Here is a 22,653-nt window from a genome sequence, read left to right on the forward strand (position 1 = left end):
CAACAAGGACGACCCACACAAAAGCCCCTTGATAACAGACCAGGGGAGGCAATAGCCTACAAGAAATCTAACAGTAATAGACAATGCTATGCTGCTCACATGGCGATTGACACTTATCATGAGGTTCGCGGAAGGCCGTTTGAGGCACAATTCAAGTAGGTAGAGGCAGTGCTGTTAGGATGCCTCAGAACCCGCAACGGCATCAGTCCCAATATTCATTATCTCATCACCCCCTTACAGGTCAAGAGGAGATCATCTCGACACGGTGAGGATAAGCTGTATGTTCCGCCACTGCCCACGCAAAGAAGAAAATGAACTTCGTCCAGAATTCTCGTCATGTCAATTTGATGATGCACAGCCCGAACACGAAATCTGTCATTCGTAACATAAAAAAAGGTAATAAAGCTCCCCCTAAAAAAAAGATAGGAGCGCCATGCCGCGCACACATGGCAAGGCCGTCAAAGCAGAAAAGCCAGTATCGATGTCACCACACGTTGCCTCCTCCCGAGACCTTCTGCCTGATCCTGAACGCCTCTCGAAATTTCGTTCGTTTAGCGTCCAAACATCAGGCACACTCGGGGACAGTCGGGAGGAGGCCGCGAATGAAGCCGGAGAATGAATTCCTGGATCCTCCAGTCTTCATGGTGTCGGGCCTCGCCTTGTCCTTCTTGGTCGGAATAGGAATCGGTCGCGAGGTCGAACTCTTGGTGGAGGATTTGGTAGGAGACGACGGGCCTTCAGAGCGTCGCTTCTGCGTCTGAAGGGGCCGGCCCTGAGGCCCGTCGAATTGTCAATCGATACCATGCTGTTTCTTGAGCTGCGCTAAATTCTCCTTGCGTGCCTCGAGGTCCTCTTTTGACTTGGCCATCTTCTCTGGCTGGTGGTACAGGACTGGACAAAAGAGGGTCAGCACGTCATTTGTCAAACTAAGGGAGAGGAAAAGTGCGTGTAGAGGCAACATACCGACAAGGTAACGGCCCTGGAAGTTGAAGCCGTTCAGCTTGTCACAGGCCTGCTTCGCATCCATGACGTCGTCATAGACAACGAAAGCAGTTCCCTTGGTGTTCGAGGCAATGCCCTGGCGGACCTGGCTGGGAGGGCGTCAGTATCCACTTGAGATTTGATCGGGGCAGTGTCTCGGGGGCGCCGTACCGGATAGGCCCGTACTTGCCGAAGAGCTCGAAGAGCTCCTCAGGCGTCACGTTGTAGCTGTCGAGATCTGTCAGCGTCGAGGTAGAGGTTGTCTAGATTGGGAGGGTACCGAATCAATCACGGACCTTAGATTCTTGACGAATAAAGCTCTATGATGGAACAAACTAGGTCAGCGGCGTTCTCCCAACACAGACATGATGGTGTCTATGGTCTTTGACATCGTCGATGGCAGGTAGCAGTGAGACGGCATCGCAACCTGGTGATAAGGAAGGGTGGGGGTCGATGCATGATAGCAAGCCCATGCGCATGTGGCCTGCAGCATCACAGTGAAATTACGTACCGGTTAACCTCCGGGGCGAGTTTGGCGGCGCGACTCATATCTTGATGTCGATGCTCGCTGAATTGTCCACAATCGAATGATCGTAGCTTGGGCGCGTTTGCTGGTGGTGGTATCGGGGTGCAGGTGGCTGAAAGAGGACTGGTTGTCCAGGTGGACGGCTTGGTTCGGAAGAGGATGAAGCGGACGGATTGAGTGGATTCGCATGCGTTTCCTAAGACGTGACAGGCAGGCAGGCTTACTAAGAGAGTGGGGCTATTGCACCATCAGGCAGGCTTCACTACCGGGTGGGGAACCATATCTCGACCCCTAACCCTTATTACGGCAGTTGCGTTGATGGATCTTTTTGATGCTTATCAATATGGCTAGGACCATGGTATTCTTCGCTGCCTTTCTTGGCTACTTATAAAAAACCCTCTCTCTCTCAGTTCACTCCCAGCTTCTCGTCAAGCCAGTCAAACATCACCTGGTTCGCAAACCTAAGGGCTCCTTCCTGACAGTGCAAGTCGGCCCCATCTTCGGCGGTGAACTTGTACACGGTAGCCTTGTCTCCGAGGCCCTCTGCCATTTTCTGAGCATGACCACCGTCCTTGAAGAACAAATCGCCAACAGCGTCTCCAAGGAACACGGGACACTGAATCTTGTCTGTCAAACCAGCCATGGACATCTTGGCCCATCCCTTCCCTAGCTCCGCCAGAGTCTTGACTTTATAGGACCACATCCCATGAGCGAGCAACCAACGAGGACCCATAGGCTGGCTGTTATCATTGATGAAAGCCTGGATGCTCTCCGGATCGTCCTTGATGTTGAATTTCTCAAGGTAGGACGACTCGCTGAAGTCGTCAAAATCGTGGACGGCGTCATCGCAGATCAGCGCCGCGATGCGGTGTTCGAAGGCAGCCGCCCTCGCACTGAGGAACCCGCCCATGGACAAGCCGCAAAGGGCAATCTTGGTCTTGTCTACGCTGGGCTGCGTCTCAAGAAAGTCGACCACCGGTGTGACGACCTTCTCCCATTCGTGAGTAAAGCCCAGGCCCTGCCCACGTCGGACGGAGCCCTGGCCCGGCCCTTCCAGACAGACGACGTTGTAGCCGCGTTCCAGGGCTGGGAAGCCGTGCATATGGATCATCTCCTCTGGACCGGAATCAAAGCCGACTATTGGAAGACAAGTGTCAGTAGGTATTCTTCCAGAGGCCTCTCACTCAACCGAGAGCTTCTCGGAGCAGAATTCTTGAGAGGAAAGACCCTTTCTCTTCTCTTCTTCTCTTTTATTTATTTGTGTGTCAAGGTGAGGTAGAAGAGATAGATTTACATACTGAAGAGCATGAGCGTAGGCCTCTTCACGCTGTCATCAGGGCTCGGCCTAAACCAATAGATGGGGACCTGGAAGCCATCTGCCGACAGCACCTTCTTCTCTCCAGGAACCGGGAGGTAGGTGATGGCTTTGGAAAAGCAGTCAACATTCTTGTTCCAAAGCTCGTTGATGCGAGGATCCTCCCAGTTGCCGTGGAGGTAGAACTCGGCCGTGCGAAAATAGGTCGCGGCTCGAAAGAGATGGTCCCGGATCGAAACAGGATTCTTGGCCTTGCGGGCGTTCTCAAGAGTTCTCTCTGCCCTCTTGGACCAGGCAGCCACCCCTTTGGAGTCATATCAGCCAAAAGTCTGATCCTGGTGCTTCAATATCAAGGCTTATGCTCGCCAAAATTGGCCACTCACAGGATTCAAAGTCCCCAGTCTTGATCTGAGGAATGGTGTAGAGCACCTCGCTCACATCACTGCCACCACTGGGAGACTTGTTAGTCGACCGTTGGTAGCACAAGGTCTACCTGGGCAGGTGAACTCACTATGCACTTAGGCCAAGGGCGCGGATGACCTCAAAGTGGAACGATTCGTCCGTGCTGAATTGGAAAGACATGGTACTTGAGAGTAAAGCACCTAAGATGGATCAAGCTGAGAATAGAGTGAAGTATTTGGATCTGGCGCAACTATTTGATGTCGACGGGCTATGTCGTCTTGTGTCCTGAAGGAAATGAGACCAAGAGTCGTTTGGAGACATCTTGCTCGAGGAAACTTCCGACTTTATATTGCTTCGACATCTTGAGTGAAGGCTTTAGAAGCCTTGCTGAAGCTGAAACGTCTTCAACCATTCTCTCGCTCCAAACTCGGGCCGCGAGGCTCTCACATGTACTTGATCGCAAGAGGCTCGTGATATCGAGACGTTGAACGCTGAGTAAACAAGTACCACGGAAATCGGCACATCACCCGCATGACGCAGACGATCGTGATCATCATGGCCGCGGATGGTCCGTGGGGGGTGGGTTTCGCAATGTATTGTCTCAACCAGCGTTGAGCCCCCGGATGTGCCGCGGAAATTCCATGCAACACACATACATATTGCCTCGTCCGCGAATCGTCGATCACAGAGTGCAACGCAATGCATCTCGCCGTGTTAGGAACGAAGATATCGAGGGGGCCACACCTCGTGTAGGATATTCGAGCAGGCACGGCGGATCGATTATCCACGCAGCGGTAAGTTGGTAACAGGGAAATTTGTCAGATACTAGCAGCTGGTCACAATGCTATACATTTCTTGTCCTCGTCACATCAAGCAGGTACACAATAGCAGTGCAAGGAAATAGAACGGCGCCGGGCCGCCGGCCCCTGAGCCTTGCAGCAGGTGTAGCCGGGAAATTGTCTGTGGTTCATTGCACCGTCCAAATATTTGACCGTTGTTAACTGCTGCTTCGAACTGAGATGTGACAGGCTAATGCCTTTGAGGAGAACACGACCCTCGCAGGCAAATATTGGCTATCCCGTGGGTGCGATCGAAACAGAGAAAATTAGTGAACAAGGTGAATTGGGACCTGTGAGGTGTCTTTGAGTGGAAATAGGTTGCAGTAGTAGACTCTGAGCACTTGTGGTCGTTAGTGGTGCTAGGTGCAGGTCTAGTACCGGCCCATAGTATCAGCGATAAGCTGTATGCACTATAACGATTTGCCCCCAGGTCCAGCAGTAGTAATCTGCGCCCAACCTCAGCTCGTGCCTCCTCTCGCCTCCCTTCACTCGCTTGCTTCTACAACCCGGCCAATCCTTCGACTACATACGATGTCCTTGGGGCATTAAACCAGTTCACTCGACATCTCACGCCTATCTTTACTGTAGGCAACGTTTGGCCGGGCCACATCTTAAGAAATTTTCCGCTTGCCATCGCATTGGGGGGGGGGGGACTGAACCTACTCTGGGACAGACTCAAGAGCCCTAAGCGCTCGACCCCAGCAGCCGTGCGGTAAACAGCCCCGAGCCGCCACCACGATGCCTTCCCTCACCCAGTCTTTTCCGCGGAAGAGACGGCGGGACGAGTCCGACATCGAGGAAGACCTCCATCTCACCATGTACGTCGAAGAGGCTCCTGCCGTCGCCATTTTCATGACCCCACCAGCTGACACCCTCCTTAGCTCGCAGGGCTTCCACGACCGCTACCCGCACGACTGCCAGCACCAGCACCATGGGTCCTCGCCCAAGAAGCCGACCTCACTCCTGAGTCCCCTCTCCAAGAAGATCCGCATGACGACGGCATCCACCAGCGAGTGGCAGACCGACGAGGATCAACGGCAGGCACTCCCGACGCCAAGCTGCCGTCAACACCGCTCCCTATCCGCTGCCTCGACCAAACACTCTCCTCCCAAGGCTTCTGCGCCCACCAACCTCAGCCCCTGCCACATCTGCCACCGCAGGCCCACAAAGAAGACGGAGCTCGACTCATTTGCCGACTGCGAGGGTTGCGGCGAGCGTACATGCTACGTCTGCATCCGGGAGTGTCTGGGATGGAGGGGTGCTTCCGCCCTGCTAACGCCCACCACGGCAACGGAAACAACAACACCACATGACGAGAACGATGACAAGCTCATGAAGGACGGTCACGAGGAGGGCAGAGCTGATGCTGAGGAGGATAATGACCAGGGCGGGGTTGACCGGTCCTTTACTATGGAAGATGCCCCCTCGACAGGAGGTATGTACCCCGATGCGCCGCAGCATCGGACAAAACGGGTCAGAACCTGGGGACAAGCCGGAGGGAGAGGCCATCGTGGGAGGATCTGCAGCCAGTGCTGCGTAGAGGAAGGACTCGAGGGGGAAGTCATCTGCCTGGGTTGTCTCGGGACATAAGGACGGGATTCCAAGGTGGCGAGCCACGACAACTCCGGCTCATTCCAAAGATCCTCTTTAGAGAAAACAACCATGGACTATTGCTACGTCTTTGCTGTCGTGGAAGGTAATAAAGGTATCCCCCGCGGTGGATCATATCTGGGGGATAACGACAAAGGGGTCGTTCATAAGAGGGTTTTTGGGACAGCATTTATTTACATGGCGAAAGGCATTCATGGCGTTCGTTTTGGTTGGCCAGGGATGAGTATGAGATAAATCGATGAATCATACCTCAAAGGCATTATCATGAGCAAGACAGCAGGCATAGCATTATCAATACCCTATTTACTACGCGTATATCATATTACGAAAGGTCATCATCTAAAGGGATTGTCTCCTAGCATGTACTGTATTTAAACTCCCCGAGATAGCTGGTTTGAGGCCGAGATTAGATATGAGCATATTTACCAGAAGCTCTTTTTAAGGAATGGTACTTTGCACTGAAGAATGGACTAGGTCCGGAGGAAGACCTTTTAAAGAATCAAGTTTGTCAAAGTCGTCAGATAGCAGAAACGTCCTTATGCCGTCCAATGTCAAGCTGTCTAGCAACTCCGTAACCCATACTTGTACATACAGAGCATTCCCCGCCGCTTCTTGCTCCATTGCCTCGGAAATTAACACAAACCATCTAGTTATACTGCATGTACGAAGCAGTCGAATTGAACTTGAGGTTCCCCTTGATGACCTTCTCCACCGCACTCAGGAAGTCCTTCTCCGTTGCCACCTTCCTTCTCGCGCGGATGGCGAACATACCAGCCTCCGTGCACACACTGCGCAGCTCGGCACCTGTGGCGTTCGGGCACAGTCGGGAGATGAGCTCCCACCGGATATCCCGCTCGACTGACATGCTCTTGGCGTGGATGCGCAGAATATTGGCACGGCCGTCGAGATCCGGAAGCGAGAATTCGATCTTACGATCGATACGTCCAGGACGCATCAGCGCTGGGTCGAGCGTAGACGGTCTGTTGGTTGCAAACATGACCTTGATATTGCCTCTGGCGTCGAAGCCGTCCAGCTGGGTGATGAGCTCCAGCATTGTCCGCTGCACCTCGTTGTCACCACCGGCACCGTCGTCGAAACGCGCGCCACCGATAGCGTCGATTTCATCGAAGAAGATGATGCAGGCCTTCTTGGTACGTGCCATCTCGAAGAGCTCACGTACCATGCGTGCACCTTCACCAACGTACTTCTGCACCAGCTCGGAACCGATGACACGAATGAACGTAGCATCCGTCCGATTGGCAACGGCACGAGCACAGAGCGTCTTGCCGGTACCGGGAGGTCCGTACAGCAGCGCTCCCTTGGGCGGGTCGATTCCGAGACTGACGAAGCGCTCTGGAGAGAGAAGGGGCATCTCGACGACCTCACGCAACTTCTCGACCTGCTCTTTGCAACCGCCCACATCACCATAGGTGACATCTGGCTTCTCCTCGACCGTCATCATCGTTACCGAGGCGTCGATCTTGGGCGGCAGGGGGAGCATGATCTGGTACTTGTTGCGGTCGACGCCAACGCGCATGCCCTCTTCAATGTCGGTGGGGGACACGCGCTCGCCAAGCTGTACAACGAACTTGGCGATCTGCTTGACATTGATCACGTACTTGCTCTTGGAGTCATCCTTCTCGTCCGGAATGATCTTCGTGCACCGCGCTACTTGAAGCGGTTGCTCTTCCGACATTCGTTGGCGATCGGCTGGTACGTCCCAGAGGTGTGGTGGTGCAAGACCAGTATCTGATTCCTAGACACGAAAGTCAGCTCAGTCAGGGTTGAGCTTGGCCAAGGAAAAGGAGATCCCCATACTTTGACTCCGATCTTCTCGTCCACGCTTTGTTGCCGCTCTTTTATTTGTTGCTCCAGTTTCTTGATGGCGGCACCATACGGCGCAGCGCCGTAGGTCTTGAGGACCTGGATATCCCTATAGCCACTGTCAACATGATGCTGTCATGCTTTCGTATTGTACATTTTGGGTACAGACTCATCGGTAAGGGGAGTAATCTTTTTCTCTTCTATCTCATCGTCCGCGTAATTCTTTTGGTACTTCTCCCAGCTGGAACCTGTGGCAGAAGGCTGGTTGTCTGTCAGCACGAGCATTTGCCGTCGACCGCGGACCAGCAACAGAAGCGGGTACTGACCATGTTGACTGAGGTCGGGGATCCTCAACGGCCCCGAGGTGGGCTGTGAAAAAGATGGTTTTGAGGGGGTGAGGGGAAGTTGCAGTTCGAGAAGACAATAGTGGAATGAGGGAGGCCTTGGGGTTGCGAGATTTGTGGGATGTCGTGTTGTTGGGTTGAGAGGGCAAGGTGTTTGAATGCTGGTGACGGAGGTCTAGTTAGCGGAAAGGCGGCTGTCTGGTATCGTAATCAGAAGTTGCCTGCTGGAGCTTCTGAACAAGACTCCAGACCCCTGCCTACTTGGAGGCTGACTGGGTCTAGCCTAAGTTAGGGGGGCCAAGCTACCTCACTTTGGTAGTGCAGTGAGTTTTTGGTTGGGGTACCGGAGTACGTACTAAGGTGCTGGCGGCCCCACGTTAAGAATGGCGGGCAGGCAGAGCAACGCTCGAAAAATTCCCCTGGGGTCGCGCTTGCAGAGGGGCAGAGCGTCTGCGCCTGGGAAGCTTTACCAAATTATAAACCACAAGAGCCTGAACATCCACGTCCTTCCTTAGGCTTTCACTCCACCCCCTCTTCCGACCACGCGAGATATCCAGACAGCCACACAGTCAAGATGGCAACAGCCGAGGCTTTCACAAGCAGTGGAAATGGAGGAGGTGCCTTCAAGGTAAGCTGCAGAGCTGCGCGAAGCTTGGTGAGCTGGCATCTGATATTGGTTACAGAATAAGGAGAAGCCCATGGCTGTCAGGTCGTCCAACATTGTTGCAGCAAGAGGTACGCGTACTTTCGTTGTATAACCCTCTCGAATATGCGAACTGAACCTCTAACCATATGGAACAGCCGTTGCCGACGCGATCAGAACCTCCTTGGGCCCTCGAGGCATGGACAAGATGATCAGGAGCGGGAAGGGCGAGACCATAATCACCAACGATGGCAGCACCATGCTGCAGAGTATGTCCGTGCTTCATCCCACAGCCAAGATGTTGGTCAACTTGTCCAATGCACAAGACGTCGAAGCCGGTGACGGCACCACCTCCGTGGTTGTCATCTGCGGTGCGCTTCTGGGTGCCGCGGACCGCCTGCTGTCGAAAGGCATCCACCCATCTGTCATATCCGAGTCGTTCCAACGAGCCGCCGCCGCCGCAGTTGCGGTCCTCCACGACATGTCACAACCGATCTCGCTTTCAGACACCTCAGCGCTGCTGCAGGCGGCCAACACCTCGCTGTCCTCCAAAATCGTGTCACAGTATGCAAACCTGCTGGGCCCCATGGCAGTCAACAGTGTTACCAAGACGATAGACATCAAGACGGCGGACAACGTGGATCTGAAGAACATCCGGACAGTCAAGAAGGTCGGCGGTACAATTGAGGACAGCGAGCTCGTCGAGGGTCTCGTGCTCACCCAGCCCGTGATCAAGAATGCCGGCGGCCCAGTACGGATGGAGAAGGCCAAGATCGGTCTGATTCAATTCCAGCTGTCACCACCCAAGCCGGATATGGAGAACACCATCTCCGTTAATGACTACCGACAAATGGACAAAATCGTCAAGGAGGAGCGCATGTACCTGCTGAACATGGCCAAAAAGATCAAGAAGGCCAAGTGCAATGTCCTCCTCATCCAGAAGTCTATCCTCCGCGACGCCGTCAACGATCTGTCCCTGCACTTCCTCGCCAAGCTCAACATCCTGGTTGTCAAGGACATCGAGCGTGACGAGGTCGAGTTCATCTGCAAGAGCACCGGATGCAAGCCCATTGCAGACATCGACTCCTTTGATGAAGCCAAGCTGGGCAGCGCAGACATCGTCGAGGAGGTTTCGTCATCTGGCTCTCGTATGGTGAAGGTGCTCGGCACAAGATCCGCAGGCAAGACCATTTCCGTCGTCGTCCGCGGCGCCAACTCCCTAATCCTGGACGAGGCCGAGCGCTCCCTGCATGACGCGTTATGCGTGGTGCGATGCCTGGTCAAGAAGAAGGCCTTGATCGCAGGTGGCGGCGCCCCCGAGATTGAGATCGCCGCCCAGCTCTCCAAGCAGGCACGCCAGCTGACTGGCACTGAAGCAATCTGCTGGAAGGCGTTCGCGGATGCTATGGAGGTGATCCCGACGACTCTGGCCGAGAACGCAGGGCTGAACCCGATCCGGGTGGTGACGGACCTGCGGCATCGGCACGAGCTGGGCGAGAGAAACGCAGGCGTGAGTATCAAGAGCGGTGGCGTCAACTCCAACATCGCCAAGGAGAACGTACTGCAACCGCTGCTGGTGAGCACGAGCGCCATCGAACTGGCGGCTGAAACTGTCAAGATGATCCTGAGGATAGATGATATTGCGCTGAGCAGGTAGACAGTGACGCAGCAAGGGGCCAGTGTGGCGGAAATGGTTAGATACAGGCTTTATGAGAACAACAAAAAAACCCTCCATGGATTGTACACATAATAGACATTGACAATCATCTGACCAACAAGGTAGCCTTCTATTTGACTAAGATGATGAGACTCGACTCCCGTGAGAGAAGAGATACAGCAAGGGAGACATCATCAGTGATTGTGATTGTGCTGTGGCAGACTGGGTCATGAATTTGAGGCCTCACGTTCACAAGACATGGTCCAAAAAGATTTTCTTAAAAGAATGCATCATTTTCCTCAGCTAAAGTCCTGTCAAAAACTAGAAAACCACATTCCTTGCCCAGAAAAAAAAACTATCATAGTCGTTCTCTATTGTACAGCACGCATGGATACGACCTCTTTCGCGCCGGCCTCCAATGAACAGATACTCAATGTGCGCCCAGTCTCCTTCTCCATGTTGCGTTCTAGTCGTCTGGAATTGCATCGTGAAGAAGACAGACTTGCTAGCCTATCGATGAGGCTTTCTACGCACTGCCCAGGAAGAGTCGACTTAGTAGTTTAGCTCGCCGCCACCGCTGCCGCTGACCTGATCCAGGTCCTCGTAGCTCTTGATTGTGCGTCCCTGGATAGCCTCACGAGGGCCCACAGCCGCGCCGCCGCCAGCACCGTCTCCCCAGCGACCACCACGCTGACGTCCCCCACCCATCGTGTTACCGCCCATGCCGTTGTCCTGGGTCCAACGGGGGTTGCGAGGACGATCATAGGGACCGGAGCGGTTGTTGTAACCCCGTCCACCAGCATTGCCGAAACCTCCCCCACGCCGGATAGGACCAGCGCCGCCGGCACGTTCGTCTCCACCAGGAGTCGCATTCCAGCTCCCACTGTTTGGCATGGCTCCCGCTGCGAACATCTGCGAGAAGTTCGCCATGTTAGGGAAGCCCATTGGGATCATGCTGTTCATGGCAAATTGTTGCAGGTTGAAGCCACGAGGCGTGCCGCTCGGCGCCTGACCAGTAGCTGGAGGGAAATGACCATTGCTATTGGCATCCGTTCGCGAAGGGGCGATGTGAGCGGGGTCTATAACGTATGCGTTGATAAGCTCGAACTGCGGAGTGTCAGTGCCAACTTTCTGTGAATAGGACAGAGATGGTAACGAGTGAGTCATACCTCCTTCTTCAGCTCCTCAAGCCACTCGGGGTGACGCTTCTCCACATGCTTGCGCCAGAAGTGATCCTCTTTGAACAGCTTGGCGCAGTCAGGGACCTTGCATCGATACTTGTGTTCATCCTCCTGTTTGACAAACTTGGCTAATTCCTCGTTCGTAGCATCATCGATAGGCTTACCGCCTAGCTTACGAATGTCAACCGCTTCAGGTTCCAAAATCTGCTTGATCTTGTCTTCAAATGTCCTGACCCAGTTGTAGGCGCGCTGAAGTTGCTGTTCAGTCTTCGATAACGGGTTGCGGAACTTGCGATCAGGCTCGGTAGTCTCGCCCTCCTCCAGTTCTGCAGTGTCAGCCCGCTTCTTGTGCGGGAATGGCTCACCCAGAGCACTTGCCCGGGCGACAGCCTTGGCTGAAGACGAGAGCGTGCTTCTGGGGCGGCGAAGGTGACCTCCTGGGCATTTACGAGTCAACTCATGCACCGAGTCGCTCTCGAAGACGCAGAAGAAACAGAAGTTGAAGACGCGTCGGAGGTACTCGATGAGAAGATCGAGCTGCTTCTTCTTGACTAAGATGTCTTCATCGTCAACTTCATCGTCATCGATGGCTCCCTCATCTTCGTCATCATCGTCATCTTCCATCTCCGGCTCCTCGCCTTCGTCCATAGCCTCGTCCAGGTTGATGGCTCGCTGTTTCTTGACTTTCTCCTTCTTAACTGTCGGAGAAGTGACTGCGGGCTGTAGAAGTCCAGAGTTTCTGAGCTCGTCTACCTTCTCCTCGACCTTTAGAACAGCATTGAAGTCCGAGCCGAAATCGCTTTCAAATTTGTTGACGAGCTGGTTGACAAGAGTAAGGTCTTTATCAATCCGCTCTGGTGCTGAGAACAGATCCCACAGTGCCTTCTTCCTGGGATTGCTTGGTGGGTTATGCACACCGACGTGGCATACGAAATCGCCGCGAACCTCATCTTTGACAGTCTTGCTGTTGATGGCCTCAAGAGCCTTCTCTGCAGTCGAGGGAGCGACAGCACCGGGACTCTTGACTTTGATATCCCCATCATCATCCTCGTCCTTGGCATCGCCACGGTCAGTGATCGCCCCAGTATCAGCACCCGGGTGGAGCATGATCCAACCGATTCGGTGGTACCGTTTGGACGGATTTGGGTCGCTGAGCGAAAGCCACTTGAAGCCTCCCTCCTCCTCTCCGAGATGTTCTTTGCAAAACGCCTCCAGATTCTGACGGCTCACACTAGGAGCAATCGTCTTAATGAGAAGGGTCGGCTGGAAGAGATTCTCATCCCGGATGTCGGAGTTGGAGGCCGGTACCAAGTCTCCCACCCCAAGCACTTCGTTGGCGGCGGTTGCCTCGCCCTCCTCCTTCTCGATGACACCACCCGCGCCGTTGGACTCGCTTTTGGGGATGCCTTCCAAGGTAAAGTCGTCAAAGGTACCGGACTCAAGGTCTTCCTCCCACTGGGTGTACTGGCCACGGCGAAACTCATTAAGCTGCGCGCGGATTGGATCTCGAACGTCTGGAACATAGCGCTCGCGGAACCACTGTTCCTCTTTATGCTGGGAGACAAATGTCTTGGCCATCTTGGCCTGCAGCTCCTCCTTGTATGAGTCGTACGAGGCCTGGATCTTGACCTTCTCCTTTTCTCGCTCCTCCTGCACCTCACGAGGAGCACGGGGGCGCTCAGGCTCCCGTCGACGACCAGTGCGCTGGCGTTCCTTCTCTTCCTTAATCCTCTCGTTGGCTCTCCACCATTCGCCGAAATAAGAGAACCCAACCTGATAGTTGAGCGTCATTGGGTGAGGGATGGGGTTCGTCAGAGGCTGCGGCGGTGGAGCAGCATCCTGCTGTCCGGGGACATATCGATCAATATTAGCCGGAGGCGAGGGGATGCGGCCACGCCTGTCGTCCCTGTCTCCACGATCGCCTCTCTCCCGAGGGGCGTAGTCATCTCTAGCACGCCTAGGCTCGTAGCGATCGACTTGTATGGGCGATCGAGAGCGGTTGCGTCGTCGTTCATGCCCTATAGAATCATTGTAAGTATAAGTAAATACAGGCAACTGCACACGACGATTGAGAAGAAGCTGTATCAAGCTTCGGGAAGGATGTCTCGGAAAACTCCGAGCCGAACACTGTGGTCAAGGAGTCAAGGCCAGAGGGCAACTGAGTAATAAGAACGCACCGGGAGACCTGCCTCTGTAGAAAGGATCATCTCTCTCCATCTTGCCTCTGGGTTCCTCACGACCCCAACCCCTTTCAACAGGCGAGCGTGCTGTGTCCCTGTAGTAGTCCATGACGACTGTTCGATCTGTTTCGGCTTGAACGTTGGTTGAGAGGAAGAACTGGGGCAAGGACAGGTACGACTGGCAGTGTCGCAGGTAGTTTCTGCTCAGGTTATATCATGCGCTTGTGGGCACGGATACTGAAAGAATAAGAGCCTAATGTTTGGCGACATGATTGCCGTTAGAGAAAACATTCTGAGCTGAGCAATTTGGAAAGAAAAAAGAAAGAAAAAAGAAGGATGAGAGCGGTCTGAGGTGGCAGGAGGAGGGCGTAGCAATTGAGAGTAGCAACACAGATTCCGTCTATAGCAAACGATGAAGGTGATAAGAGAACGGAAAAAGGTGCTCGTGAGGCTGAGGAGGGAGGCGATGACACAGGAACAAATGATAACGCGACAATGGGTGTCGGTAGAGACGTCTGGTCGACGGTTTTGAGAGAGAGAAGGGGGGAAAGCGAGAGGAGAAAGGACGTCCGAGACGATTACAAAACTCAACGGGAAAGGTAGAACGAACAATTAGAGAAGACACAACTGCTCCATCGAATGTGCAAGTTGATGTGATGATGTGGTCGCCAGACTGGCGGTATCCCACTCAGGCGGAGCTGGTTTGAGGATGAGGAGAGGTGGTTGGAATGCAAAGAGGTGGACTGCGCGCCGCGGCACAGGGGAAGAAGGTATCGAAATCTGGTGGGGAACGCACGGCTGGCGCTTTGAGATCTACTTACGTAAGCAATGAACTGACAGGGGTCGCAACAAAGAACCGTTTCTGTGTTGGCTCTTTACTGTTCTTGGTGAACGAAACCAATAATTCAAATCGGGAAAGAATAATAAGCATGGTTCCGCATAATCCATGTATCAGATCTTCGGAGCTGATGACGTGCAGAGCACGTTGATTGCCGTCTGAAAAAACACGAGACTTTCGGCAGCTACAATCACGCCAGTAGAGGCCTCTGGCATCACATGTGTTTTGTATCAAGCGTGTCGTCATATAAAATTGCCTGACTTCTCCTCTCCTCATCCACAGCACCAACCTTGAGCAGCCTGAAAGCTTCTACATCGTAGAAAAAAGAAGAAAGAAACAAACTTTGAGATTATTTTGCAAGGAATCACTGAGCGCATCGAGATGACGACCTTCCTACCTGCGCTCACAATCCCGTACGGCGTCTTTGCCAATTCGGCAGCGTCTATCCTGCTTCCCGTCGGTCTCGGAGCGGCCATAGGCTATAGTACCAGACGTAAGTTCTTTGTAATCTTAGTATAAAAATTTTTTTTTGGTCTTCCCAAGAAAAATAATTACGATGTACTGACCAACTCATAGCCAAGAAGGGAGCGACCAATGAGCCGACCTCTATCAAACAGCCACCTCTGCATCCTCCGCCCTGGGTCTTTGGGCCGGCATGGACGGTCCTGTACGGCCTCATGGGCTACGCCTCGCACCGCGCCATCACCGCCGGTCTGAACGCCGTCACATCCACTCCTGAGCTGATCCGCACCACCAAGCACTCGGCGACTCTATACACCATCCAGCTAGGCCTGAACATGGCCTGGATGCCGCTATTCTTTGGCCTCAAGCGGCCCGTTGCGGCCACCGCCGACATCGTCACTCTGCTGGGTGTGAACGTCTATCTCACCAAGTTGTGGTGGGGCATCGACAGGACGGCCTCGTATCTGATGCTGCCATATCTTGGGTGGTTGAGCTTCGCGACGTATCTCTGTGTCGGCGCGGGATACTTGAATGAGTGGGATTTCAAGGGCAAGGACCTGAGGAGCAAGGCTGAGTGATTCTCCAGTTAGCCTGATGGAGCTGAACATCATCACCAGATTGTATCGATCAGTGTCTTCCGCGTGTGAGTTTCAATACGATGTCAAGTTGCGTACCTCTGGCTTTGCTTTCTTGTTTTTGCTGGTGATTGATCGACAGCAGGAGTGGTTCAAATGTGGTACTCTGAATGCAGGACACTCACTATCTTCATAGGGTTTTGAGGATGATGATTTCGGACGATAATGGATTCATAGGGTTATTGGTTTATGCAGAACTTACAAAGCTTGTACAAGAATGACGAGCAGTTCCCCATTCACAATCTAGCCTAGATAGTGAGAGTACACCTTTTTCTCTCTAAATAATCCAGAACCGAGTGCCGATGACATGCCAGTATATCTTTTTGTCTAAGTCCACTTGTATCGATCGGCAGTAATTCATTCCTCTATGCGTCCTTCCTTCTATAACCCCGTCCCATATATGTGCATTCGTATTCCTCTCGTCCAAATCAGATCATGTCTCATGCCTATTCCAGTCACCTTCTTTCCCTCTCTCTGCCTTCCGAGCTGTCTAGATCTAAATCCGTAATGATGACGATAATGTATCAGGGTATCCCAGTTATGAAAGCGGCACATACTTCTTAAGCCCATCATAAACCATAAAAATGAAAGCCGAGCTGGGCGCGGACCGCAGGCAGGTGATGCCGCAACCTCTGTAGAACCCCTTGAGGCCGGCCTGTCTCCACAGCGCCACCGCCTCCCCGACAAACGTCTTCTTCGCCAACGCTCCTCCAAGCGGGCTCGTCTGCATCCGTGACTTGATTGTGTCTGCAGGGAAGAACAAGAAATTGTATGACACGCCCGCGGACGCGCCCGCCACGGCCTGCTGCCACAACGGCAGAGGGCTTGCCGAGATCACATCTCTCTCGGCCTGTGACTTTGCCTTGTTCAGATTGCGCTGCATGAAGAACTTGGACGTCGTCTCCTTGGACCCGAACCACGCCGCGCATCCGCCAGCCTCTCTGATCAGCGTGCCCATCTGCCCGTGCCAGAAACCCCTGAGGCCATCGTGCCGGAAGATGTCCTTGATCACTGCCAACGGCTTGAGCGGTGCCTTCCTGGCAGCACCAACAGCCACCTCCTCGGGCACCTGAATCTTGCACTTGACGAGTTCGACGGGCGTGAGCACAAACGACGTGAACAAGCCCGAGAAGGCGCCCGTGAACCACAGTGCAGGCAGGGGCATCGGCTGGTCGCGGGCGCAGAACCGGAACTTGAAGAGTGTCTCCCTGCCTATGCGCTCAAAGAAGAACAGACTGCTGTTCTCCAGGGCGGCGCCCACGAGGGGTGCGCTGATGCCGCGGTATAGGCCCAGGAAGCCGTCGGCTCGTATGGACTGGCGGAAGCAGTCCAGTGGTCCTTTGTATTGCAAGGGAAGATGGTCAGGTTGTGACTGGAGCCGGACCTTGACTGTGTCGAAGGGGTACTCGATGTACTTGCCGACGATGCCGGCGATCTGCGCGCTGGAGTGGTTAGCGGAGCTGTCCAAATTGGGAGAGGGTGGGGGTTGGGCAGCGACGCACGGAACCGTAGAGAATGTCCTCGAGGGACTCCATGACTGCAGTTCGCCGTCTCACATCCAGAGACCCCTCCAGAGACGTTGGGTGGGATGTGCTAATGGCTATGTCTGAAGACAATGAGGCCATTGTGAAAAGTGACGTCGCAAGCCTGTCGCAAGACTGGCAATGTGATGGCTCTAAGCCAACAGGCAAGATAAGAGAGGGCACAGTCTGCTGGACGAGGGGACAGTAGCAATAGCTTTTCCAGTGGACGCTGAGTCAAATTACAGGTCCGGTAAAGTGGTTGCGCGGATGCGCACCTGGAGGCCGCAGGGAAGAAACTCAAAGGCCGTTTATGACCAAGGGAGGCAGAGCTTTTAGGAGCTGGGTGATAGCACCCAGCCCTGCTTGCCGCATGCGCTTTAGATCAGGGAGAAGGCTTATATGAGGGTGCGAAATAAAGTCAAAAAAGAGGAATCGAGACGGTGTAAGAATTGTGGGCGACCGAGGCGTTTTGGGGAGTTGTAATGAAAGACAGGTTAGGAGGGGTAGTTCTGATCACAGGCCGCGCCAGTTGACAAGGTCCAGAGTGCTTGGCGCGGGTCACCGGCCGTCGCTAATGAATGCCGCTCGAGATTACAACCGAGAACCAGGCGGGGCACAGGTTGTTACGACACATAAATCCGAGAAAAGAAGGGCCAAGCCGCCTGTCAACAGCTTGATCATGATGCTTGGGGGTCGGAGCTATGTGGATTTGAAGGGGGGCCCCTCTCGCTAGTGCAGGAAAAATTTCGGATCTGATAAAGCAAAATCTTTAAAGTTATCAGATCCGAAGCCTGCGGGGTCTGACATGGTCGCAAGAGAGTCCAGTCTCTTATTGCAGGGCAGCTAATTATGTAGATAGCATACGATGAGCCCTTTGAGCACAGGCCAATGCCTCTACGTCTCTTGAAGAAATAGAGTGGCGGTGGTGATGATTTATCTTTGGTGCAGGAGGGAAGGAAGAAAAGGAAAGAGAGTAAAAGGAAAGGACAATACGAGGGTAAAGGAATATCCCTAGATACCATGTTGTTTCTCACTGGATATGAGCAAATGAAGTGCTGCTATTTCATCGATCCTACGGGGTTCTATTCGATCCCGCATCGTTCTCCGCTTAACTTTGTGAGCAATTTCTGAATTTTATTCTTATTATTCGCTATGCTTCCTGCTGTGGGACAATCTGGTGAATGTGAGCCAAGCGACTCCTAATTCGTTATCGTCTTCCTCCCCTTGACAGGCTTGGACTGCGCCGCTTCATGCCTTCTAAGTTCCTCCGGCACCTTCGAGATGCTCGACTTGGCAATCATCTGCTTCAGGTCATACATGACATCCGCGTCCTCGCTGCCCAAGAAAGTAATAGCCACACCGCTCTTGCCGGCACGACCCGTACGACCGACACGGTGGGTATACGACTCGATGCTGTGCGCCATGTTGAAGTTGATGACAAGCGACACGTCGGGGACATCGATACCACGACCGGCAAGATCTGTAGCCACCAAAATATCTGTCTCGCCGCTGCGCAGGGATGCGAGTGCGGCCTCTCTCTGCTTCTGGTCTTTGCTGCCATGAAGCGTGACGACGCTGAACCCGAGCCGCTTGATGTCGCGCGCCACAGTGTCGCAGTTCCGCTTGATATTGACAAAAACGATGATGGGCGGCGCGTACTGGTTCGACTGGAGAATTTCCGCCAACCGCTTCTTGCGCTTGTCCTCCCCGTTGATGAGCTCGACTCGCTGCTCAACCGTGTCGACGGCCTCGCCTGCGTTTCCAATCGTCACAATAGCCGGTCGCCGTAAATATTTCTTGGCGATCTTCTCGACCAGAGGCGGCATCGTGGCCGTGTACATCATTGTCTGTCTGTACCGGTCTTTGCTGCCCAGATATTTGCTCATAAGCTGAGCATTCTCTGCTTCCTCCGTGTCCGGCTTCTCGTTTGAAACGGGAAGAGCTTCGAGAATTTTGTTCAGGGAATCCTCGAAACCGAGGTCGATCATCCGATCTGCTTCATCCATAATGATATAGCAGCACTGCTGCAGGACCAAGAGACGCCGCTCGATACAGTCAACGAGACGTCCTGGAGTCGCCACGATGATTTCGGCACCGTTTCTGAGGTTGAAAGCTTGCTCTTCAAGAGAATGACCACCGACGATACTAACGCAAGTAAAGCCCAGTGGTGTCGCAAACTTCTTCGCCTCGCTCTCAATCTGCTGGGCCAGTTCACGTGTTGGCGCCAGGATCAGAGCGTACGGACCATCTGCCTTGTTGTACTCATCCAACATTGGTAGGCCAGAGATGTACACCAATAGCGGCAGGAGGAATGCCGCTGTCTTTCCGGAACCTGTGACGGCCACACCGATCAGGTCACGCGCTTGCAGGGCAATGGGGATGGCGGCTCTCTGAATCGGTGTCGGCTCATTGTAGCCCACTGAATGTACCACGTCCATCAATCGCGCGGGAAGGTTGGACTCATCCCAGTTCCGCATGGGATTCGGTATCAAGCCACCCTTTGTCGCAATTCCAAAGTCCTCTTTGAAGATTCGCCAGTCCCTTTCACGCATCTCCTCGAGGCTCTTGTCGGACCAGTGCTTCCCAAGAGTATTCCTCTTGGCTCGTGCTTCTTGCCCACGATAGAATTGCTCCAGGTACTCCCTGGCCCGCTGCCTCCCGTTGACCGGGTCCCGCACCTCCATACCACGAGCATACCGCTTAGCTGCCTCCTCTTCCGCCTCCTCGCCGAAGCCAGCCAGCCGGCCTGCACCGATGATTGCAGATGCCTGCTGGGCATATATAGGGTCGTAATCTTTGCTTGTGTCTTCAGACGCATCCCAGTCGAAGTTGAACTTCTTCTCTGTCGTCCGCCGCCTCTTCTTCTGCGCCGAGAATGTGCTCTTGTTGACTTCTGGTCCCAGGTACCGCTGCTTGAGGAGCTCGGCCTCGTCATCCTCCAAGTTTCTCTTCCCGTTGCCGTTGACGCTCTTCTTCGAGCCACCTTCCCTGCCGCCCCTGTCTCCGTTCACCTGGGCACCGTTCGGTGCACCGTTTTGGCGCATAGCCTTCGGGCCTGTCGGTATGCTGGACCTGGACGGGGCATCTCTTTGATATAGTCGAGAAGTGAAGTCTCTGTTGGCTCTCTCCAGATCTTGTCGTCTCTTGCGCTCCTGCTCTTCATCTTTGGCCTTGTCTTCTGCTGCTTTCTGTGCCGCCAGCTTCTCCCTCATCGCTTTGGTTAAAAACTTGGGTTTTGCCGCCGCCGCATCAGCCTCCTTCTTCTTCCGGATCAGTTCCTCTAGATCCAGAGGTCTCTTTTTGGTGGTACCATTCATGGCGAGTGTTCGTAGGTGGGAAGGACTCGTTTTGAGGGGAGAGGGGGCCTTTTGATCTTCCGGCAAGCGAAATGCGTCTGAAGGAGACTCCTTGAAGGTAAAGATGATCAGGCGGTATTTGGTTGTGGAAAGTGTTGTTGGAGAACAAGCGGAGCTGGAAATCTGAGGATGGTGATGGAAGTACTTTATCGACTCGAAGCGACTATGAAGTAAGTATCTATGTACCATAGTAATCCCAGGCAGAGTACATGCACGCAGTCGCCAGGTTTCTTATCGGCTTTTGGTCCGTGCGCCTATCGTTGCCTGCCGCCAATTGCTATTCTTGCCCTTCGAATTTTGAGAGCCGCCATCACAGTAATCACGACCCATCTCGGTCCAAAAAAGCCCCCGCCTCTTCCACCCTCCCCCACGACCTTGCCAGACAATTGCCAAAGAGGTAGGAGGCCGGCACACTCACCTTCAAGATGGCCTCCCTAGCGAATCCTTTAAGGGAGAAGTACATTTCCCTGGCCAAGACGCTCCCGGCTCCGCTCCAGCGTTTCCTGGCCCGCTACCCGTCGGATGCCATGCTGCATCCTCGCCAGAGGGGCCGGCCGCAGACGGGTTATCAGCTCGACACGGCGAATCCGTTCCAGTCACAGAGGCATCCGGCGACAGGACTCCTCCACAACCCTGTGTACTCGCTGCGACGGCAGGCGAACCTGGTCAAGATGGCACGCGAGCACGGTGTCGAGGAGCTTCTGCCGCAGACGAGCAAGATGACCGAGGCTAGGCTGGCCAAGAGGGTCGAGTACGGCTGGAGGGGCAAGGGAACGGGTGTGGGACAGAAGGTCAAGGGACATATCCACGAGAGACAGTTGGCTGCCAAGTATGTTGCTTTCTTTGAGATTGTTGCTTGTGGGAGAGAGGGTTACGTGCCGGGCTTGTGCTGACCGTGTGTGATTGTACAGGATGGACAAGAGGAGAGAGGCTATGCTCAAGATGCCAGCGCTCATCAGAGAATGGAAAGCGGTAAGTCCAAGTGTATCATTCTGTGCGGTTGTGCGCTGTGCTAATCACCTTTACAGGTTGGTCGGAAGAACTGGACCAGGTGGCCCAAATAAGCCGCTACACCATCACGATGGGCTACTTCTATCTGTACAAATCTGTATACAAAAATCGAAATCAATACATTAACAACTATATGTCGTTATGAAGTCCCTTTACAATGGGTATCAAACCCGAATTCTAGGAGACATAGCCGTCCGGAAGCTTGCCAAGGCGAGTATGGAAGCTCGTAGGTACTGCGCGTTAGCTACCGGAGCCATCAGGGCCATCTTATGTACCGCAGTGTTATGCGTCCACCACCCATAAAGCGTGTCTTACTCAACAGCCACCACCTCGTCCCGCACCTTTGCTCAGATCATCTCTTTCAACATGGAGGCTATCTGATTAGAACGGTTTGTATGTACTCGATGGTCCTCTCTCACAAAGACCAGACTAGCACGTGACTCATCAAGTACCCAACTCACCGGCCGCCCTTGTGTACATTGCCGTAGAAAATTCTCCATGTTCAAACCTGCCCGGCTTCCCCTACCATCACCAACACTGCCGCCGCCGACACCACACAACGCAACACCATGTGCTGCCACCATCACCATCATCTCCAGCAAATATGACGACAGAGCCAACGCATTATGAGGTCCTGTCTCTCCCCCAGACCGTCCTGGATGACTCGTCCCGCGAACAGGTCCTCCCCGTAATCAAACAAGCCTACCACCGGGCCCTCCTACAGCACCACCCGGACAAGGCCCCAGCAGCCGCACGGAGCACCAAGAAACCCGCCAATCCATCCCTGGCGTCTTCACCCCACCAGCACCAGCCAACCTACACGGTCGACCAGATCACCACCGCCTACGCAATCCTCTCCTCACCAGCGCTCCGGTCCAAGTACGACGCCCACCTCAGGACCGCAGCCAGCAGGAGCCACCAGTCCCGGTCGACCTTCCAGACGGGCATCGAGACCATCGACCTCGACGACCTCAGCTCCACCACCTCGGAGCGCACCGGGGACGTGGAGTGGTTCAGGCCGTGCAGGTGTGGCAACGAGCGGGGCTACCTGTTTGGGGAGGCTGATCTGGAGGAGGCGGGGGATCTGGGCGAATTGATTGTGGGATGTCAGGATTGTAGCCTCTGGCTGAGGGTTTGCTTTGCTGTTGTTGAGGAAGGGGAGGACGGCCAGGACGGGCCAGGGTAACGGGGGATGCTGCCGGCCAGAGAGCGTGGGAGAGAGCATAGATTACAGCGAGGTCATGCATCTTATACTGGATGGTACTACTTCAAAACCGAGGCCAGGTGGTGACGGTGTAAGAGTCCAAGGCGAGAGTGTGTATCCA

General features: G+C 54.0%; 11 protein-coding genes across 11 annotated transcripts; 5 read left to right on the top strand and 6 right to left on the bottom strand.

Annotated features, from left to right (window-relative positions):
• Positions 1 to 124: 124 nt before the first annotated feature.
• M406DRAFT_355083 (uncharacterized protein) lies at positions 125 to 1,658 on the bottom strand. The gene is made up of 5 exons (XM_040923073.1): positions 1,493 to 1,658; positions 1,278 to 1,301; positions 1,153 to 1,209; positions 964 to 1,091; positions 125 to 891 (listed from the first exon to the last, which is right to left on the bottom strand). The coding sequence occupies exons 1-5, from the start codon at positions 1,528 to 1,530 to the stop codon at positions 791 to 793; spliced, it is 348 nt and encodes a 115-aa protein (XP_040779894.1). The 5' UTR covers positions 1,531 to 1,658; the 3' UTR covers positions 125 to 790.
• A 179-nt stretch (positions 1,659 to 1,837) lies between these two features.
• Positions 1,838 to 3,502, bottom strand: M406DRAFT_355084 (alpha/beta-hydrolase). The gene is made up of 4 exons (XM_040923074.1): positions 3,334 to 3,502; positions 3,206 to 3,273; positions 2,806 to 3,126; positions 1,838 to 2,644 (listed from the first exon to the last, which is right to left on the bottom strand). The coding sequence occupies exons 1-4, from the start codon at positions 3,402 to 3,404 to the stop codon at positions 1,914 to 1,916; spliced, it is 1,191 nt and encodes a 396-aa protein (XP_040779895.1). The 5' UTR covers positions 3,405 to 3,502; the 3' UTR covers positions 1,838 to 1,913.
• A 1,077-nt stretch (positions 3,503 to 4,579) lies between these two features.
• On the top strand, positions 4,580 to 5,427 carry M406DRAFT_344868 (uncharacterized protein; the record flags this gene model as incomplete). The annotated part of the gene is made up of 3 exons (XM_040922019.1): positions 4,580 to 4,881; positions 4,945 to 5,321; positions 5,393 to 5,427. The coding sequence occupies exons 1-3, from the start codon at positions 4,802 to 4,804 to the stop codon at positions 5,425 to 5,427; spliced, it is 492 nt and encodes a 163-aa protein (XP_040779896.1). The 5' UTR covers positions 4,580 to 4,801.
• An 8-nt stretch (positions 5,428 to 5,435) lies between these two features.
• On the top strand, positions 5,436 to 6,184 carry M406DRAFT_102912 (uncharacterized protein). The gene has a single exon (XM_040915035.1). It carries the CDS (start codon positions 5,726 to 5,728, stop codon positions 5,906 to 5,908), a length of 183 nt encoding a protein of 60 aa, XP_040779897.1. The 5' UTR covers positions 5,436 to 5,725; the 3' UTR covers positions 5,909 to 6,184.
• A 136-nt stretch (positions 6,185 to 6,320) lies between these two features.
• Positions 6,321 to 7,954, bottom strand: RPT-1 (nucleotide binding/reproduction; the record flags this gene model as incomplete). The annotated part of the gene is made up of 4 exons (XM_040926220.1): positions 7,825 to 7,954; positions 7,668 to 7,759; positions 7,493 to 7,607; positions 6,321 to 7,430 (listed from the first exon to the last, which is right to left on the bottom strand). Exons 1-4 carry the CDS (start codon positions 7,825 to 7,827, stop codon positions 6,321 to 6,323), a joined length of 1,320 nt encoding a protein of 439 aa, XP_040779898.1. The 5' UTR covers positions 7,828 to 7,954.
• A 462-nt stretch (positions 7,955 to 8,416) lies between these two features.
• Positions 8,417 to 10,258, top strand: M406DRAFT_349961 (T-complex protein 1; the record flags this gene model as incomplete). Its single annotated transcript, XM_040922516.1, has 3 exons — positions 8,417 to 8,470; positions 8,526 to 8,577; positions 8,644 to 10,258. The coding sequence occupies 3 exons, from the start codon at positions 8,417 to 8,419 to the stop codon at positions 10,140 to 10,142; spliced, it is 1,605 nt and encodes a 534-aa protein (XP_040779899.1). The 3' UTR covers positions 10,143 to 10,258.
• A 160-nt stretch (positions 10,259 to 10,418) lies between these two features.
• M406DRAFT_107638 (uncharacterized protein) lies at positions 10,419 to 13,612 on the bottom strand (the record flags this gene model as incomplete). Its single annotated transcript, XM_040915258.1, has 3 exons — positions 10,419 to 11,249; positions 11,312 to 13,341; positions 13,501 to 13,612. The coding sequence occupies 3 exons, from the start codon at positions 13,610 to 13,612 to the stop codon at positions 10,695 to 10,697; spliced, it is 2,697 nt and encodes an 898-aa protein (XP_040779900.1). The 3' UTR covers positions 10,419 to 10,694.
• Positions 13,613 to 15,207: 1,595 nt separating this feature from the next.
• M406DRAFT_273474 (uncharacterized protein) lies at positions 15,208 to 17,060 on the bottom strand. Its single transcript, XM_040918187.1, has 2 exons — positions 16,941 to 17,060; positions 15,208 to 16,873 (listed from the first exon to the last, which is right to left on the bottom strand). The coding sequence occupies exons 1-2, from the start codon at positions 16,971 to 16,973 to the stop codon at positions 15,977 to 15,979; spliced, it is 930 nt and encodes a 309-aa protein (XP_040779901.1). The 5' UTR covers positions 16,974 to 17,060; the 3' UTR covers positions 15,208 to 15,976.
• A 1,033-nt stretch (positions 17,061 to 18,093) lies between these two features.
• M406DRAFT_98819 (uncharacterized protein) lies at positions 18,094 to 20,278 on the bottom strand (the record flags this gene model as incomplete). Its single annotated transcript, XM_040926426.1, has 3 exons — positions 18,094 to 19,870; positions 19,945 to 19,958; positions 19,993 to 20,278. The coding sequence occupies 3 exons, from the start codon at positions 20,276 to 20,278 to the stop codon at positions 18,161 to 18,163; spliced, it is 2,010 nt and encodes a 669-aa protein (XP_040779902.1). The 3' UTR covers positions 18,094 to 18,160.
• Positions 20,279 to 20,742: 464 nt separating this feature from the next.
• M406DRAFT_251390 (uncharacterized protein) lies at positions 20,743 to 21,381 on the top strand (the record flags this gene model as incomplete). The annotated part of the gene is made up of 3 exons (XM_040916764.1): positions 20,743 to 21,146; positions 21,229 to 21,289; positions 21,346 to 21,381. The coding sequence occupies 3 exons, from the start codon at positions 20,743 to 20,745 to the stop codon at positions 21,379 to 21,381; spliced, it is 501 nt and encodes a 166-aa protein (XP_040779903.1).
• Positions 21,382 to 21,906: 525 nt separating this feature from the next.
• On the top strand, positions 21,907 to 22,598 carry M406DRAFT_355088 (uncharacterized protein). The gene has a single exon (XM_040923075.1). It carries the CDS (start codon positions 21,933 to 21,935, stop codon positions 22,512 to 22,514), a length of 582 nt encoding a protein of 193 aa, XP_040779904.1. The 5' UTR covers positions 21,907 to 21,932; the 3' UTR covers positions 22,515 to 22,598.
• Positions 22,599 to 22,653: the final 55 nt, after the last annotated feature.

This window comes from Cryphonectria parasitica, assembly GCF_011745365.1.
Source record: "Cryphonectria parasitica EP155 unplaced genomic scaffold M406scaffold_2, whole genome shotgun sequence".
NCBI lineage: Eukaryota > Fungi > Ascomycota > Sordariomycetes > Diaporthales > Cryphonectriaceae > Cryphonectria > Cryphonectria parasitica.

Excerpts from the sequence above, each read along its gene's own strand:
- M406DRAFT_355083 (XM_040923073.1), bottom strand. The coding sequence starts at position 1,530 with ATGAGTCGCGCCGCCAAACTCGCCCCGGAGGTTAACCG. Across the intron at positions 1,302-1,492 it reads CTCGCCCCGGAGGTTAACCG|AGCTTTATTCGTCAAGAATC; the intron begins GTACGTAATTTC and ends GTTCCATCATAG. Across the intron at positions 1,092-1,152 it reads GGCAAGTACGGGCCTATCCG|CCAGGTCCGCCAGGGCATTG; the intron begins GTACGGCGCCCC and ends ACGCCCTCCCAG.
- M406DRAFT_355084 (XM_040923074.1), bottom strand. The coding sequence starts at position 3,404 with ATGTCTTTCCAATTCAGCACGGACGAATCGTTCCACTTTGAGGTCATC. Across the intron at positions 3,274-3,333 it reads GCCCTTGGCCTAAGTGCATA|TGGTGGCAGTGATGTGAGCG; the intron begins GTGAGTTCACCT and ends CAAGTCTCCCAG. Across the intron at positions 2,645-2,805 it reads GCCTACGCTCATGCTCTTCA|TCGGCTTTGATTCCGGTCCA; the intron begins GTATGTAAATCT and ends GTCTTCCAATAG.
- M406DRAFT_102912 (XM_040915035.1), top strand. The coding sequence starts at position 5,726 with ATGGACTATTGCTACGTCTTTGCTGTCGTGGAAGGTAATAAAGGTATC.
- M406DRAFT_273474 (XM_040918187.1), bottom strand. The coding sequence starts at position 16,973 with ATGGAGTCCCTCGAGGACATTCTCTACGGTTCC. Across the intron at positions 16,874-16,940 it reads AGGACATTCTCTACGGTTCC|ATCGCCGGCATCGTCGGCAA; the intron begins GTGCGTCGCTGC and ends TCCAGCGCGCAG.
- M406DRAFT_355088 (XM_040923075.1), top strand. The coding sequence starts at position 21,933 with ATGACGACAGAGCCAACGCATTATGAGGTCCTGTCTCTCCCCCAGACC.